The following is a 19,868-nucleotide window of genomic DNA, read 5'->3' on the forward strand; positions in this document are numbered from 1 at the left end:
GGTTTTTTAAAATTCCAAAACGTTCCATACTTTCTGAATAGCCCTCGTATAATGCATTTGGTTGAATAACATGGGGATCGATTATGGCAACGCTGGCTGCGAAAAGGATCAGTGCATACTTCAGGAGACAGATTTATGAGTACCTGTCCGACAGATGGGCTGACACCCAGAACGGAAGGCTGAGATTTCAGATCTTCAGAGGCGTGCCGCAGGGGTCTGTCCTGGGGCTGTTGCTTTGGCTCCTGGTCTATGATGACATCCTGCGGCTTTGTTTGTCGGCTACAACTGAAACAGTGGCGTACGCTGATGACCTGGCCGTTCTGGTCAGCAGCATGTCTGAGGCTGAGCTGGAAGAAAGGGGAAACACGACCTTAAATGCGATCGGGGATTGGATGCGGTGACACGGACTGGAGCTGTCCCCACAGAAATGTGCATACATTACATTAACGGACAGAAGAACGGTGGGTAGAATAAACCTCATGCTAGGCGGACAGTTGCTACAAAAGAGAGACATGATGAATTACCTGGGGTACAGATCGACAAATCATGTAAATTTAATCAACACGTAGCAGACAGTTGTACAAGGGCCGAAAAACCCTTGAAATCACTGAATGGTTGATCACTACTCAGTCGGCCCCAAGGGCTTCCAAACGCCGATTAATCATGCCAATGATAACTTCAGCATTGTTATATGCCGCCCCGGCTTGGGATGAAGCAATGAGGGTCATGAGGAACCGGGCACGTATATAAAGGGTTCACAGGAAAACATTGTTGGGTGTTACGGTGGGTTATAGAACTACGTCGTCCAGTACGGTTTGCGTGTTGGCGTCAGCTTTGACAATTGACCTGCAAGTTAGAGTGCGAGAGCTTTGCTACGATGGTATGGGAAGAGTGAGGCCGACGATAATGTAATGGAGACATGGAGTGCAAGATGGATGACTGGAAATGATGCAGCCTGTACAAGGAGATTAATCACAGACTTAGACATGTGAACGAAAAGGAAACACGGTGATATAAATTTTTATATCACCTTGGGGACGACATAGACGGGCCTGGTTACCTCCTCCCGGGGATTAGAGGCAGGTAAAATAAAGATCAAAAGATCCGACCGGGGACGGAGCGAACTGCCGTGCCAGATTTACTGCCGGTGGACGGGAAGGCTTCCTAGAGTAAAAGGACACTTCCCTGGGCTGAGCTTTACTTAATTGTATGTCCGGCCCAGGGGAGTAGGGTGTGAAAAAAGTACTCCTATGATGAATAATAATCCTACAATTTTTTTATGACTGTAAACATTTTGGAAGCTATTTCTGATCACCATGATACCTCTGGCAATTAAGCCTGATTCTCAAAATCTGAATCTTTGTTCCCTAAACCTTCAATTTCTTCTACTGAAACCACCATAAGTAGCTTCGTGCTAAGCCTGATATGTAGGAAGGAAGTGTGAGAGATAGTGTGTGTGCATAATCCAAAGATCTATACATATGTTGCAGGTCGATTGGAGCATTTTCATGGTGTAGGTACAAAGATTTGTTAATTACTTGTCAGGCTGTTTGTACTGAATGTTCTCTCTGAGCCAACTCAAAACATTGCAGTAGTCTTACTCTCAATTTGTCCTGCTGGAAGGAACTTGTGCATGCTATTAGAATTAAAAATGTAAATCAGATACTGAGTTGATGTTGCTTTGAACCTATTCTGTTTTATTGGCATTGGTGCTGTTAAACTCTTGCACTGCAATGACTACTACTTCATTTCAGAGTTTTAGGTGTAAATCCATGATTCATTTCTATTATTATTAGTAATGATGAATTAAGTTGGGTTAATTTCAGAAAGTTTTTTAGCTCAGTACAGACATGTATATTTTTGTTCAATGCTGGAACAAATCTTTTGGCAGTGTATCATATATTGAGCTCCTCTGAGAAAATTTGTTGATCATCAATATACGATAGGCCTACAATCTCTCAGTTGTCATGAATTGTTTTTCTTTGGTCTTCATTTTTGAGACATGTTTTATTTTTTAAGGCTGGCCAGAATACTTCTTGTAATCACAGACTGTTAACAATTTTTAAAATGCTTGTACCAGTCTTAAATTTGTCTTTAGACTAAGTATGTTTGCTGAACACTTCCTTAAGTTAGAGTGAGCTCCTGCAACTGTCTTACTAAGTTTGAAGTAGAATTTGTTGCTCTTCACTATCATTCATTTTCATTTTAACATAGAATATCACAAAATGATGCAAACACACTGTTACAAAGTCACAAAAAATAAAAGCATACATGACCACCTGTCAAGAAATGCAGCGTGTAGTATCAATCCAGCACAGCTATTTCAGATGTCCAATACAGATAGTTCACATGCCATATTACATTTTGGAAACTTTTGGGTAGCATCTTGTAATTCATAAAACAAGTTTAATAATTATTTTTCATTCAGTAAAAAAAAAATATATAAACTCATAATGAAGTCATCATTGAAAATGTGTTTTATGGTGATACCTTAATATTGTGTTATTAAACATTAACTAAATATGAAATCATTAAATTAAATGACTATCAATTTACAAAAAAATCAAAATTAAATTAAGGTAGAAATTATATGAAAATATTTTAATTAGCTTGATAACAAGTACTATATATACAGAGTGTCCTTTAATGGTGAGGCCAAACTCTAGAAAGTGATTCTACCTAACAAACTGAAGAAAAAATAGCCAGTAAACATAGATCCGAAAACACATATTTTTCTGTCAGCCCACCATTTTGTGTTTTTAAGAAAAAAAATATTTTTCAAGAACGATTGAAGATAATGCAATAAAGTTTTTACTTTATTTTAAATTAACATTTTTTAATAGGAAAAAAATAACAATACAACAATACTCTTCATTGACAAATTTCAAAATGGTGGTCGTTTCAATTTTTCAATTTTAAATGTCTTAGGTATTATTATATTTATCAGATTGTGTTGTATTATAAAAATTATGAAATATTTTTTTGTAAACAAAATGACACCTTAAGTCATAAAAATCTGACGACAAACAAGAGTTATTGCAAAAAGTAGACCTAAACCGATATGGTGGGCCATCTTGTTTTTTTATTATTGTGGTTTCTGATTAAAATTGCTGATTTTAGCAATATGATTTAGTTATCAAGAGAGTCTTGATGATAAAAACACACACACACATATATATATATATATATATATATATTATAGCATGGGTGGCATAAAAATATTTGCACTGTTAACAGTTAGAAAATAAGAAAAAATTATAAATCACTTGTCAAAATAATAACAAAACTAAATTAATAAATTTAAATATTAGAATAAAGATGAAATTTAAAATAAAATTAAATTAAATCACAGGACATTTATGAGTTAGCTATTTAAAGTACTTTTGTAATTGCTGTAGAGCCTAAGTTTGAATTAAATTAATCTACATTGCTATTAAAATCAGAAGAGAAACAAGTGTTTAAGAATGATGCCCAAATTTACGAAAAACAGACTTACTTTCTTATTTATCTAGATGGTACAGACAATTGAATAAAATTTATTCACTTACCTAAAATGAAATATCCCGGCATAGTTATTGCTGAATCCTTGACCCTCAGGAACAACATGATAGAATAAGTCTTTATGTAAGGTAAGATTGTCAATTGTTGCTAGTAGCCAGCAGTCACCTAGATGAAGTTTTTTTAAGCATACATTAATTATAAGTAAAATAAGTTTAAGTACTATTAAGAATTACAGAAAAACACTTTGGTAAATTTATTACATTTTTTCACATACAACAGAGTTGGATTTATATGTTTTGTACCCATGGGCCCCGGCAAAATTGCCGCTCTTACGTTCCACGCCTTTTTTTTCTTTAAAGAGGTGGAGGAACTCCATTTATGGGCACCTAGGCAGGTTCTGCAAGATGTTATTAAATGCGTATATGTTCTTGCGCACTACCGATTAAACCTCCACCTCTGGCTGCCCACCCTTCATTGCATTACTTCAGGAAGGGAGGAATACATCCTCACACACATATAGACACCACAGTCAACAGACACCAACCTCACACACCCACACGGTACCTCACATCAGACTAAAATCACACTACACACTCCACGACATCCAATCATTACTCCAGAATACATACCTCATGCCGCACATATCACATCACATCAATCAGTCACATCCAATCACATAACAAACACTTCACAGGCAATCAAACACTACAGCATACTTACCTCATGGGTCGCTATCGGATGCAGGAGTGGAGTGCCCACAGCCTTATTGCACCCAGGTGACCCCCACATGTACAGGGAACTCCCTAGGCTCTCAGCTGTATACCTGTCTGCCCTTGCACCCCCTGATGACCCCTTCTTGGCCTACGATTTTCCTCGATAATGCATAATTTTGTCATTACCGCTCTTATAATTCCGGAAACGGCTGACCAGTATTCTTCACCATACAGCATAATCCCCATTAGTTCTTCTGGTTCAAACATTATGTCTCTTTCAGTGGCATCCACCATCTTCTATCTTACTGTGTTAAAATAGAGGACAACAAAAGAACACATAGAATGCTGACTCCTCAACCTCACATTCAGGGCATCCATCCGAGTAATCCAATCCAAAACGAAATAGATATTCTCTAAATCCCCCATGGACTGCCAGCAACTGAATTAAATTAAAATTCAGCGAGCCATGGGTTTTACGGACCATCTTCCAACATCCTTTATTACTCTATAGGTCCACCTGTCGTTCTCACATCCATTCCATCTTTCTTTCCATGCTCTCATCAACTCCTCCGTGATCACTGAACTTACCTCTTTCTTCTCAGTTGGATTAAAGGTACCAATTTCTCATAGCCTTCTCCTGTGTGTGATCACTAAATCTACAGGAAGTATCCTCACCAAGACCAATGCAGCCTGCAGAGAAACAGTTCTGTAGGCTGCTGCAATCTGGAGACAGCACCTCCTGTGTAAGGCCTCAATCTTCCCTCTGTACCGCACCGCGTCTATCCAGATTTCTGCACCATATAACAGCATGTTACACGCAACTCCTGCAAGTAACCTCCTCCGCAGTTTCCCCAGACCCCCACAGTTAGGAATAATTCCTGGTATATGGTGCATGACTCTCTCCGCCTTTTCAGCAGCCTCAATGGCACGCCTTCCAATTTCAGCCAGGAGCCAATCCATACACCTAGATATTTTATTGAATTCTTTTACTCTATTCTTCTCCCATCCACCTCGATTGACAAGGTAGGTATACACTTGGCAGAGGATATAACCACAAACTCAGATTTCTCTGGCACCAAGCTGAGTCCCGCCTCAGCCATCCAAGATCCAACAGCAGTGTAGGAGTCCAAGATTTTGCTGGCGGCCTCCCTCCTGGTATTAGCCTCTATGACAAGTACTATGTTGTCTGCAAATCCAATCATCATTACTTTAAGGGGCGGTGACGTCCCCCACCATCTATCCCATCCTTCCCCCTTGGCTAACCTCCTCCTGCATCCAATTTTTAACCACCATATTTCTTGAAAACTATGGTCTATGTTTTCTTCTTCCTCCTCCTCTCCTGGTTCTGATGAGTCAGATACATCAAAAAACTTCTTCTTTTTCTTGATCTTTGAGGTCTATCTTCTAGATATTCACCATTGAATTCAGTTCAAGAAGAGTTTAGACAGTCTTTAGTTTTTTCATCAGCCATCTTACAGAAGTTAAACAGACCTTTCAGCTTATTCACAAATACAATCAGAGATTTGTATAACATCACAACTGTAGCTACATTCATACGGCGTGATTGTATCTTTTCACTAACAGAGATAAATTTATTGAAAATGTCACCCCATAAGGCTGCTATAAACAAAGTTACAGAGCAAATATGTTTTTTTAAAAGCCATTTTGCTTTGTTCTTTTTTTTCATTTTCATCTTGGCTATTAGTCATTTTTTTGAGAGTATTTGCAATCGCTTCAAAATCACCATTTGAATGCCTACTTCTTTGGCTGACCATATTGTTATGCTCAGTGATTTTATAGAGGTTCTTATCAGCAGGCTTGAAAAATGACTAGCATGTTCCATAGATGGGTCGATAAAGAAAGAAAAATTGTAGAAGCCTTGTAACAAAGTAAAGAACGATCTAGAAAGATTACAGCATTCTCCTGCATTAGGTCCCACCAAGTTAAGGGAATGGGTAGAGTGCACCCCATAAAATATCAATGGATTTGCTTCTTTTAGTTTAGTTTGTAATCCAGAGTAGACCCTAGACATATTTGAAGCGTTACTGAAAGCATTAATTCAGAATGCATAAACCAAGAGCTTTAAGAAATTCAAAAACTGAATCAAGTTCTTTTCCGGTAAGGCCTCTTGGTTTTTAAAAAAATTACTAAGCATCACTTTAGGATATCCAGACTCATTCACATACCTCAGGATGAAAGATAACTGGTCACTGTGTATAACATCAGGAGTTGAATCAACAGTAATTGAAAGTATTTTGAGGTTTTCACTTCTTTTAAGATGGTCTTAGTAACATTTCTACCCATTATCTCAATCAAATTGTCACAGACTTTAGATGAAAAGTAAATGATTTACCTTGAACAGGGTTTCCATGCTTATCAATGTGGGCTTTTAAAAAAAGGTCAAACTCTGCGGTTAGTTCTAGGCACATCATGTAGTTTCCATTATTAGTGGAACCAAACATTTCATCTTCTCCTCTAAAGGCAAGGCCACATGATGCTAGCTTCTTGATCATGGTAACCACCCTTTAAAGCACAACCCTCCAGTATTTTACTTCTTTAATTTGAATTTGTAAATGGTTATCAATCTTCCCCATTTCAGCAGCTCTCTGTTTGTAGGTTAACACATATCGAAGTGAGTATGTGAGTTCTCATGTTTTTTAACCTGCTGGTAACCATGTCTCCAATCACTAAATCCATTGTCACTGAATTGACTTGAAGTTAGACTAAATAGTTTTGCAGGGGCCTCAAAACAAAGACCCCTGACTGGGGGAATAAACTAAGTAATCTCTATTCACTAAATCTCCATTAGCAAGTTTTCTGTCAAACAATGCTTTGTTCAAGAAACTGTTTTAACAGGGTATACTCTTTTGAATTGTTCAAAGTCACCATCTTTATTTTGGTTGAAACCATTTTTAACAAAGTAGTCTCTCACGTAATGTCTTTAATTTTCCACAGTACAAAATCATTACTTGGTTTCAAGTTATCGGCAACACTAGTAGTAGGAGTATCAGGTTTTAAAAGATGTTTTTGTTTTCTTTAGCATCAGATGCAACTTTTTTTGACATCCATTTGGCTTGGTTGGCAATGATAAGAGATTAGGTTGATCATTAACTCGGACCTTTTGTTTGGCAGTAGGCACAACAGGATCAATAAAAGTTGTTTCGACTCTACATTTTTTCATCAACTCTTGAACTCTGTGAAAATGTTCAATCAGATTGAGAAGAAGTTTCCCCTGCACTAGGATTAGTTTAAAAAAAAATTATCTAATATTACACTCTGCTTGTCAAATGTAAGCGATAAGTCTCAAAGTAGTGACCTGTTTAGCCCCCGGGAATTACCCCAGGTATTCAGGTATTACTTCAGAGGATGATATGTATGAGTGTAAATGAAGGGTAGTCTTTTACAGTCTCATTTCAACCATTCCTGACGTGTGTGGTTAATTGAAACCCAACCACCATAGAACACCGGTATCCAAGATATAGTATTCAACAAGTAGTGACCTGCATAGGTGCAAGCACACATACACACACACACACATGTGTGTACAGCATCATACTCTGTCTACAGTGCTGCACTGCCCACCCAGTACATCACCTACTGCCACCCTCTCCAACAGATGTACCTAGCAAATTGTACATTTACTGATTTCACATACTTGCTGGCAAAAGACAACATTTTGCTACAACTGATATGCCACAATTATCCTGCTTTAGACTGCACTGAAAATGATATGTTTTCCATATTTATGTCACTGTAAAATTTATTTTAATTTTTTTAAATTCACATTTTCATCCAAATTTGCTGCCCTGAGCCCAAGTCCATGTGGCCCATGTCTAAATCTGACCCTGGATACAGTGTCACTTTTATTTTCCAAATAAGTCTTATGGTTTTCTATCTTTCTGTATGTTTCAGTAATTTTCTTTCCTTTTTTAAAATTTAATATGGCATTAACAGTTATAGTCATTAGCTCTTAATAACTGCTAATTATATGATGTGAAATGGATGAAGCTCTTTTTAATTTTTCTTCTTTTAGGTATTACAGAACTGTCAGATTATAAGGAATGCAATTTATTGCCCTAACTGGATTCTGATAACTTTAACTTGGTGTTTTTATCCTTTTTTTTTAGAAACAATTCTTTGTTAAAAAATAAAACTATAATTCAAATTTAAATCCATATGTACGAATGAATACCTATTAAACTGGAGCAATAAATAATTTTAATCAACCTTATTATTAAGTAATATCATACTAATAAATAATTTATTAAATGTTTTAATTCCTTTTACAAGGTTTTAAAATGTTTTGAATTACAATATTGCAAGTATACAGATCAGCACAAAGCTAACTCCATATTCGAAGTCATAGTACAGGAAAAATGAAGCCATAGAGTTGGCAATATCCTATCAATTGAAAAAAGGAAAATACCCATTTTGTTTGTCAGTTAGCAGCAATGGAGCACTGGAGTGTGTGTGTGTGTGTGTGTGTGTGTGTGTGTGTGTGTGTGTGTGTGTGTCTAGCACTGCATTGCAGCTGTTCACGTTTTCAAAGAAATCACAAGCTATTATAGTAATTTAGAGAGACTGCTGACACTTCAATGTTTATGGCACAAAATTTAGAATAGATGTTTTTCATAGTTAAAAATTTTCAAATATTTTTTTTTCTAAATAAAACTTATATTAGAGGAAAGAACATATTCTTTTTCAGAAATCTTTAGTCATTGATACTGAAGCTATGTACTTATACCAAAAGTGGAAGTGTTGAAAGTGATGAAATAGTGAGTTATAATGAAAAAACATTTTAATTGTGATAAGACTGGTTTTTTCCCGTCTTTGCCCAGTAAAACAAGGCATTTGAAAGAGGATAAATGTGTAGGGAGGAAGATATCAAAAGAAAGACTGTGTTATATTGGCTGTGAATATGTCAGGTGAATTTGAAAAAAACCATTAATAATCAGCAAAGCCATTATGTTTTAAGGGCGTGAACATAAATTCATTAGAAATTGGAATGGTATTCAAATAAGAAATCTTGGATGTCTAGGGACATAATGATGGACTGATTGTAAAGTGTTGATTCTAGAATGGGAAGGCAGAATAGGAAAGTCGTACCATTCTTAGACAATACAAAATCCCCCCCTAATGTTAGCTTAGAAAATGTAAAATTGATATTTCTTCCTCCAAACACTACTACAGTATGTCAACTGCTTGATCAGGGGGACCATTCAGAACTTTAAAATTCAGTACAGAAAAGTTTTTACAGTAATTATTATCAACAATGAAAGTTGCAGATGCTAATGAGCATTCTTAAAGCATTAGTGTGTTGGATACAGTTTTATGGATTCTTATGGCTATAAAGCAGCTTACTACTATGACAGTGAGATATTGTTTTGTAAAAGCTGGTATTAAACCTCCACAAACTAACTTCAATTCTGACACTGAAAATCTTACTGAACCAAATGAAAATTCTGTGGAACAGGGTGAATTACATCAAGAGTAAATTACAACAGAGTGAATTACAAAAAACTTATTGAACTTTTTGGAAACTACAATGAGTACCCGAACACTGACAACATGCTCAACACCGAGGATGTACAGACTGACATCTATGATCTTGTTGCTCTCTCAGACTTGACTACTTCCAAACCGAATGACAATGACTCTGATTATGATAATGACAATGAACCTGGCTGGATTTACTATCACGAGTAAGGAAGCAAAAGAAGAGGTTAAAAAATTAAAACTATATTTCTTACAAAAAAGGATTATCAGAATGGGTTATTTTAATATCAGAAGTGTAGTCGCTTATTGCAAAAATATGTACCAGGACTTAGTTCAAAGTAAAATAAACAGCTATTTTAGACCATCTACGAATAAGTAAATTGTACATATCTTTATTTGATGTTTATATTACTTTTTGTACATGTGTTTTGATTAATATTCTTGTATACTGCAGCTTCTTTGATTAATATTTTTGTAGCCTAAATTGTTTTTATTCCATTTTAGTAGAGTACAGTATTACTATTATTTTTTGTTCAAATATAAACATAAAGGCAGGGTTTTATTTTCAGAAAAAACAATTAAAAGAAACTTGTATTTTACATAGTCATTTTAATTAGCAAATATTTTTTTTTAATTTTAATTTACATGAAATAAATACACAAAACTGTTGTTTTATTCAAAGTGTCTTCTGTACAATAACCAAACATAATACTGAATCATGTTTTTTTGAATAGTGGATGTCTCTAAATAACAGATAGATTGTTGTTTCTAAGTCATGTCCGATATTGGAAAGTTTTACTGTATTCTTTAAAAATTATTTATAAATACATTCTATAAAGTAACTTTAAAACTCAGTACTAGTGCAGAATTCTTTCCACAAAATCATTGCAACATAGCTTTCTTTTTGAATTTCTCTTGATTCTCTAACAAGAAGAAATTAAAATTTAACATGGACCATTAATCAGCTACATTATTAAGATTATTAATGTATAGAAAAATAAAATTACAACTTACCTACGTATTCTTGTATAATATCAAATCTTGATGGGCCATCAACAAAGAACTGAGGATTATCACAAACCTCCTAGTAAAAATAATATTTCACAATTAAAAAATATATAATCAGTTGTTACTAAATATTCAAAAGTTGCTTTTATTTTATATGTAGGTTATAATCTATTCAGGATTACTACCATGAAGAAATTTATTTATTATCCAGATCAGATAATAAATATTTAATCTATCATCACATTACAGTTATGCACAACTACAGCTACATCAGGCCTGGCAAGCCGGTAGCAGTAACTGCATTTCCTATACAACACACACCCAGACCCGGCAGTAGCTGAAAACTGATTGGTGAAATACACACACTCCCCAACTCCCGCCCCCTTCAGTCCCCATTTGTTGCAAGTGCAACAAATGGGCCCAACAATGTTGGGCCACTGTAATCCCTACAATAAAAGGTAACAACAATGCTATGGCAAATCGCTGTTTATTACCCTTATAACTTATCGTTAACACTTGTTTGAAGGTATTTCCCGATTTCACCTTTTCTCGATTTATTTATTTATTTTTCAGACATCAATATTCTTCTTTTTTCTTTTTTTTTTAATATAATTTTCAGAAATTCATATTCTGTATATAATTTCCAATACACACATATCAAAAAATCATATGGTTGACAGTCAAAAAATTTTTAACTTTAATCGTCAATAACTAATTAACGCGATCCGTTAAAATCTTTTTTCAAACGGGGTTTTTCTCTTCGCGATTTACTCTATACAACCATTCTCATCTCAGTTTTAGGAGAAAATCTATGTATCACTGTGTTATACTTAAACATTTGGGACATGCAGTAAATGTTTAGGAGATAGTACAATTTCCATTAATAATATTTAAAAATGTCTTATTCTATGTAAAAATAGTTGTGTGCACAGTTTCTCTTTTGTGAAATGCCTAGGTTGTTATTATTCTGTCATTGTCTCTACACTTTGCCTTAGTAAATAAAATAATTCCTCATTATTTCCAAATTTACCATCTGCGGTTATGCTTGTACACTAGCTGTTATTTGTATGTAAGGATTTGAAATTAAATTCACTTTTTTTTTTCTTTCTAATTTTGGTCATTCTAACAGTCAGAAAATAATTAATGATCATAGCATTATTATCATTTCACTATTCACTGGATAACAAAAAAAGCTGACCAATAAAAATTTTAAATAATTAATATATATCATTTTAAAATGAATAAAATTAAAGATTGGTTGATGGATTTAAACCCTATTTTACCATGAATGTATTAAAATGAAGTTTTATATAAGCAAGGATTTTTTATAGTTTCTCATTAGGTTCATCCATGTAAGGAAGTTTTTCACATAAAAATATATACCTGCCAATATTCCATACAGGTAAGTTAAGCATTACATTCATGTAATATTTTCATACATTTAAATTTATTTGATATTAGCAATGTCAGCAAGGGGTGTAGGTCTGTAAATTAATTTAGAGTATGGTCAAATATTTTATGTATAAAATATTCATGTTGAACTTAATATTCTTATTACTTGTTTACTGTTTCTGTTAAGATAATAAGAATCAATGAATTTTCAAAAATACAACTGAAAACTCAAAAAACAACTGAAAATGCATTTGTTAAATTACAAGATTACTGCTGTGTTCAAAATGGGAACCACAAATTAATAATTGTATTATTGTAAATTAAACGTTATGAGAAAAAATTATAGGATAAGGTATTCTTTATAATTATTGTTACTAAATAGAAATAGACCATAGAGGCCATGTATTTTTGAAGATTAAGATAAATAAGATTATTTCTGGAAAAACCCTCAACTGTGCTGTTAAATCTGTATGACTGATGAGTTTTCATTTTTTCCTTGTATTCAATTGTTTCTTTTTTTTAATTACTATGCAATCAGTTTAGAGTAAGTGACTGGAAATGCATATTGGAGGTCATATAAATACTCAAAATTATGATTTGATTTTAAAGAAACAATTTACCTTTGGGCGCTTCCACTCAACATTAAATAAATCTTCCTCACTTTCACCATTTAATATCTTGTTTAAGTCCTCTGTTAATTTTGATACATTAAATTCTGGATCTTCAAATAATATTCCTTTTTCAAGACATTCAGATCTTAATTTATAAAAATCTTGTTGGGTACTGTCTTCTTTACTGCATGGTAAACAGTTCTCAGGCTGCAAAAGTGAATTTTAACATAATGAATAATATACCTTATTATAAAATATAATATGGAGGTGAGAATTAATCATGTCAGTGATACATTATAAATTTCCTATGTAATAATTTTAATCTGACAATACATGTGGGGATCAGAAAATTAATGGTTTAAAAATCTTGTTTATAATAAAAAAAACATTAAGAAAATAAATTTGTTTACCTTTGGACACATTTCTTCCACAGAATATTCCATGCTGGAGATAAACAAAAAACAGTTCAATAAATTTGAATAAGTTTGGTTAAATTAAACATTTTTAATAAAAATAAAAATTTTTCATAAAAAAAAAATTGGAAAAATTAATGTATTTATAAAAGGGTAATAATGGTATGTGAAATAGCTTGGAATAAATGGTTTACTTTTTCGGTAAAAAAAAATAACTAAAATAAAGGAACATATTTCTTGTAATGTATTATGTATAGTGAGAAGGATGATAACAAACCAATTGAGCGTAGAACTCAGTTAATATTGTTTTACCATCCTAACTCTGTGGAGAAAGACACCCTCCATGTTGCAGTTTCGGTTGCCATGCCACCCCCTTCATACCTAGCTCTTATGGACTTTACCGAAGGTCATCTTCAAAACCAGTAAAAGGCATCTCTCAGCCTTGTTCTTGCCAGGATGCCACTGATGCGAACACCACATGTGATAATCCCATTACTGTACTACTAAGAAATGAACTCTTTAAAACAAAACACATCTATGTCGAGTCTTTAACAAGACTGAGTGACGTGAAGGAACTAAAATTAAAAACCAAACTACGTACCCGATAGGTTAGACGTTGAGTTCAATATGCAACCATAACATAACAAAAAACAAGAAATAAAAATAAACTTTAAAATTAAACTAAGTAAACAAAACACTATAAAAACATCAAACCTTATAACATAAGAACAGCAAAATCAAAATACAGGAAATGCCAGGCGAAACCCTAAATTCCCTCGGCAATCCGTTCTCTTGCCAGGTACCCGATGAAATTTACAACTATTACCCATTCGGCCGGTTTTACCGATTCTCACGGAGATCTAATGTCGAGCCGACAAATAGTCTCCGTGCGCAAAAGTTCGTGTTTTGCGCATTCATGAAGTACATGGTATGCGTCATCTAGTTTTCCAATACAAACCTGAATCCACCAGGCTAAATTGCTGGTCTGTCTGAGTTAATTAACTAATTCCTAATTTACCGACAAACTAGGTTGTAGTAATTGGTTATGCAATGTTTCAAAATTTCACTTAAACAGAAAAAAGGAAATGATTAAATATCTTACTAAGAATAAAATACAATTTAATATACACATGTTAACCACCTGATTAAAACTAAGTGGAATTATAAGAGCTAGTCCAGGAATTGAAATTGAGCTGGCGCAGGAATTGAAAAACTACCCTTAAAATTTTCATTATAGAATGTCTTATAATAAATTTTGGACTAATGCTTTCATCTATATCTTTTCACGGCTAAGGGAAAACTTACTCTAATAATAAAATTTTATTAATAGAGCGTAAAATAACTTTACACACCTTGGATATGTTTCTTTGTATCATAGAAATATGCTCAACCTCAGTCAAGTTCATCCTTTTGCTAGGAGTACTATCCATATTGAAAATAAAATATAAAAATTTGATTCTTGACGTGAAGATAGACAAAAACTTAGAAATGATAAATTTACTGAGCTTAAGCGTTCACAATACTACAACCTTTTCCTTTTTCCTGTTTAGCCACCGATACTATAATTATACAATATTATAATTTTACTACAATTCGTGGTGGGAGGATGTTGTTTCATTGCGTTTGTGTCATAGTGACCTCCCCCACCAAGGACGTGTATTATTCTTGTTTTGCTTGTGACGTCAGACATCACTCGAGTAGAAAGGAACGGAACAGCAAAGCAAAGATGCTGCTCCTTTCATTGCCATACATTTACTTGCTAACCGTCTAGTCAGGTTTCTCCCCACTCTGTCATTATCGTTATGCTTGCGAGAATAAAACGATAAATAAAATTAAATCCTGTTCAAATTATGAAAACGATCAGCGTATTGTAATTTCTTCAGAACAACATTTTGGTGAGCACCGAAAACTGGGTGATCTGAAGCACACGGGTTTCAGAATAGTCGATCCCCATCTTTAAAATTATGGTTATAACTGGTTACCCGTCCTTCGAACGGGTAAAAATATAATTTGCACACATAGTATAATGAAACAAAATTTGGTTTCATTTGACCGTTTTCTCGCACACACGGTAGCAGTGGTTGTGTTGGTTGAGCTGCCTTGCCGTACATCGTCTTAGTTTAAAGCTACTTTTCTCAATTATCGATAAAGGTAAAGAGACTTGTAAAACAATTCATTTCAAATATGCAAATGGTCTCCGAATTCGATTTGATCAAGATTTGGCCATAATAAAGTTGAATATTGAAGGAACATAATCCATCCGGTTATTAAGCATTAAAACGGCCACCATCTTGAAACGGTGAAACGTTTCCTGACAACTGTAGTCCTTTCTTCTTTCCAGTACAAAAACTATGTTTATGCAGAATTTCACTTCAGTCGTTTCTGTAATTTCTGCGTGAAAGAATAACAAACTCATAGACACCCTAAAATTTATATATATAACAGGTAATAGATCAGAATACTGTTTAAAATACACAAATACAGTATAAAATTTAAAAAAATCTGATCAACTTCAGAACAGATTATAGTGGAGTACATATATTTTAATACAATATTATTAATAATTAAAAATAGCTTACAATCATGAGTGTTTAACAAAAACAAAATTGATCAAAAAACATTTAAACTTTATCTATTTTACTACTCGTGACAATTACTTAGATTTGAATTTAATACGTAATTCTGTACGTAAGTTTTTGAATTTATTTTCTTAAGTATTTATATTTTCAGGCTATAAAAGTCATATGAGTGAATTATTATTGCTTCAAATTTGTTAATTTGCACTTGAAAACTACCTTCCTCTTTAATAACCATTCATCTGCATTATTCATCTACCATAATTTGTTAACCATTTGACTTTGTGTTAGTGAGTTATTATTTTTAACCATGGTCAGTTATAAAAATGTAAGAATAAATATAATTTATTTCATTTAGTATTAATGTTTTGCTTCTATAATTTTTTTTTACTGCTGACAAACATTACACAGAAAGTAATACTGATTTACATAGTTTATATGTCTTATATACTTTTAGCATTGTATTTTTTATGAAATGTCATCAGTGAGGTTAGTCTAAAAAAATAAAGCATTTAATAAATTTGTATTACCTACTTTTAAAGGTGTGCATGGTTATGGGGAAGAAATATTTCTTATCAGAATTTGAAAAAAAAACTTGGGACAGAAATCATATCAAATGGGCCCTGAAAACAAGAGAAGATGCAAATGATGTTTGATACAAAATGTGAAGTGAAAAGAAAAATTGTCATTTTTGTTAAAAATAAAGGTTATTTATTGGCAACACAAAAAAAGAAGTGTGAAGAACTTTGACCATGTAATGGTCTAAAATACACAGGAGTAGATTGGATGTTAATACATTTGCTAATATAAGAAAATGATAAAACAAAACCCAGTCTGTTAAAATTAATAGTAATAAAGTATAATCACCAGTATACCATAGAAAATAAAAACAACTGTTTAGTACAGAATTATTTTGCAATTTTTTTCTGGTTAATTTAAAAGTAATCGAATTCTTCAATCTTAATTTCTTACAAGTTAAAAAAAATTACTAAATTTATGAACAAGTTTTTTGTCCATTTTGTTATTACATGAATGTTCTTATATTTTTGTTAAAAATGTTATTTTTAACATGTTAGTAAATGTTTAAATTTTAAAAAAATGTTATACTTAGCTGGAAATTGTTATCAGGTTGGTCTGGTGGTACACTTGTTTCAAATCAGTTTTTTAACATATGATTTTCAAAGTCAAAGATTCTGAGGTTTAAATCCCAGTAAGAGTTAGTTACTTTTATATAGATTTGAATACTAGACCTTGTATATTGGTGACTTTGGTGGCTGGGGTTCAAGTGGCTTGGTTCAATTAACCACTCATCTCAGGAATAGTTGACCTAAGTCTGTTCAAGCCTACACCTCATTTACATATACATATATATATATATATATATATATATCATCCTCATCTCGTTGAGCCATTGGGGAGGGGCTGCTCATTATTCTCTAGTTCAATAGATTGCAATACATAGGAAAAAATAAAATAATAAATATGTCATAAAAATAGTTATATGGTATTACATTTCCAGTAATAAATTTCTGACATTTGTGTATTTTTTTCAAACATACATAATATGTTATGATCAAGAATTGCATATTCCACATAATTTTCAGTATTTTGTCATCACTATAGCTCCAAAGATGATAAATCATGGAAATTCTACAGTATACATTTATTTAAATTTCTTTATAGTTCTGGTATCAGCTACAAAGGCTATTAGCAATTGTCAATAATTGAAACATTGCATTATGCTTGATGCAATTAATATTTGCATTCTTATTATTTATAACCACTGAAAATAATATATACTATTATTAGTATAAAGAGTTTGTATATAGAGTTTCAAATATCTTTTAATTTCTGAACTTCTTTTATTGTATTTCTTTAAAGACTCTTGCTGTAAACATACCTTGGAGATTTGTATAATAAGCTTAAATGGTAATGCCATGTTTGATACCTGCTTTCTGGTGTTAATATATTTGTTTATATATGGTTGACTGAAAATATTAATCAATATTTAGCACATAATTGACATAATAAAATTTACTGTTATTTTTACAAAGAAAAAAGTTACCTGTTCTTTATTTGAGAACATTATTAGGTTCTCCACTCTTAACTAACAAGGTGAACTGTGTAGAATCAATATAAACTATAATTATTAAAAGCCAATATTTATAATCTTTTTCCTCCTTATGAAAGTTATCTTATACAATTATAGTATTTTTTTTTTTATCTTTTCACCACAAGAACCTCAAGAGATAAAAATTTTTTAATAGAGGTAAATAACGTAACTTTCAATGTTAAATAACTTCCTGGAAATAAAGCAATGATTATTCTAAATTATATGGTTTACTATTTTTTTAGGAATAATACTCTGAGAATAAAATAATTTTTTTGTGAATAGAGTTTCTTTTTCTCTAAAATATTGGATAATTTTCCATTTTCATTTTTAAAGTGGTAAATTTCACCCTCATTCCCACACTGATCCAATTCTCTGTTTCAGTTCCCATAAGACTACTTTTGAATCATCTGTCTCTATCACCATTTCATTAGACATTATCTAGCACAATGACCAAGTAGTAGAGAAATGTACGAATAGAATTATACCTTTACATTTAAAAATATTATTCTTTCCTTAGTTTTGTACATGAGCCAATATAACTTGTAATTCAAAAAAAAAGTTTGTTTCATATAGATTTTCGGTTGAAAAAAGTTCAACCATGAAATGTATAAGGATCATGTATTCATTTTTAGTATTAATAGAATGTGACAAAAAAAAGCAGACTGGCACAAGTAAGGAGAGCTTTCATAGAAAAAATATTTCTGCTAATATCAAAGAAATTTATCGCAGAATGCTTTAAAGAAATGAACTAGATTGGTGGGCTATGTATCAGGACATCCAGGTTTAATTAATTTGATAACAGAAGGACATATAATACAGTATGTTTCTAAAATGGTGGGCTGACTATACTTTTTCAGATTCTACTTGTAAAACTAAACAAAAAATATCCTGAGGAAAAATGGCAATTTCTCCTTCGTTATCCTCCTGTCCGCCATTTTGTTATTTTTACACAAAAACTTATATATCAAGTTCAGATAGAGGAATCACATTAATATTTGGTAAGTGTCTGTAATAAAGTTTTAAAATTAGCAAAAAATCAGGACTTAAATTTCTTCACAAATTACATAATGGCGGCCATGTTAATTTTTCAATCCATTATATCAACTTAAATAAAAGTTTCATCAAAATTTATATTTTACTAAAATATTAGGCCTTTTAATTTGAACAAAACGATAATTTATTTTTTTAAATCGGTTAACAAATAGTCGAGTTATGGCAGAAAATTGATGTAATTTTATCCACTACTTTACGTTCAATTCGATTAAATATTAATTGTCTTTATTTACTGTAAATTAGTATTAAATTAAGTAATAATATTCTTACAATAATAAATCTAATAATTAAAAAAATAAAACACTTCTCTGTGATAATCTTATGTTAATTGTTGTAGAACATTCATTCTAAAAGTGGGCAATAACATCCCCTTGTGGGCGCTAGAGGCCTTCAGTGGGGAGGCAATAGAAGCGCACAGAAAACTGAGGGCATTCAGTCGGTCTAGGAAGGCAGGAAGGCAATGGCAGACTAATAAAAAGGCAAAAATTATGTTCTTCTGATATTTCAGACTAAAATTAAATACCTACTACACTAGTACAAAAAATTAAATATTTTATGATAAAATACGACTGTAACTACTTTAACTTTGCAACAAAGAGGATTAGGGACAAAAAAATTAAAGCTTGAATACTCTACTTTTTGACAATATACTTCGGATTTCAAAAATCATCAAATTAAAAAAAAAAATGAGTAAGAAGAAAAGTTTCAAAAATTTGAAAGTTTTTCTTCGTGTGATTGTGCACATGGGGAATCAAAATTTTTTCAGTAAGCTACATTAAAATCGTTTAAAAGCTTAAGACATCAGCTTTAACAAATTGTTAAAGCACATCAGATTCATCCTTTACATTAATGTAATTTTTCAGTAAATGTAATGTAAATTTGTTTTAATTATTGTATTGTTACATTGAATATGTTATCACTATTGTTGTCATATAATTATCAATATATAAATACAATTGTAATCTTTTTGAAAGGAATTTTAATAAAAATAC

General features: G+C 32.4%; 1 protein-coding gene across 2 annotated transcripts in view; it reads right to left on the reverse strand.

Annotated features, from left to right (window-relative positions):
- The window catches only part of LOC142319185 (calpain-B-like), a 78,569-nt gene extending 60,724 nt beyond the window's left edge, over positions 1 to 17,845 (reverse strand). The window contains exons 1-4 of one of the 2 annotated variants that reach the window (XM_075356173.1): positions 17,776 to 17,845; positions 12,731 to 12,928; positions 10,725 to 10,794; positions 3,549 to 3,666 (exon numbers count right to left, since the gene is read on the reverse strand). In XM_075356173.1, the coding sequence (XP_075212288.1) occupies positions 3,549 to 3,666; positions 10,725 to 10,794; positions 12,731 to 12,928; positions 17,776 to 17,796 (407 nt within the window). In that variant the 5' untranslated portion in view covers positions 17,797 to 17,845. Of the gene's footprint in view, positions 1 to 3,548; positions 3,667 to 10,724; positions 10,795 to 12,730; positions 12,929 to 14,486; positions 14,690 to 17,775 lie in introns of those variants that run through there. The other variant, XM_075356172.1, reaches the window with a different exon arrangement.
- Between the last annotated feature and the right edge of the window lie 2,023 nt (positions 17,846 to 19,868).

This window comes from Lycorma delicatula, chromosome 2 (assembly GCF_047948215.1).
Source record: "Lycorma delicatula isolate Av1 chromosome 2, ASM4794821v1, whole genome shotgun sequence".
In the NCBI taxonomy this organism is placed as follows: domain Eukaryota; kingdom Metazoa; phylum Arthropoda; class Insecta; order Hemiptera; family Fulgoridae; genus Lycorma; species Lycorma delicatula.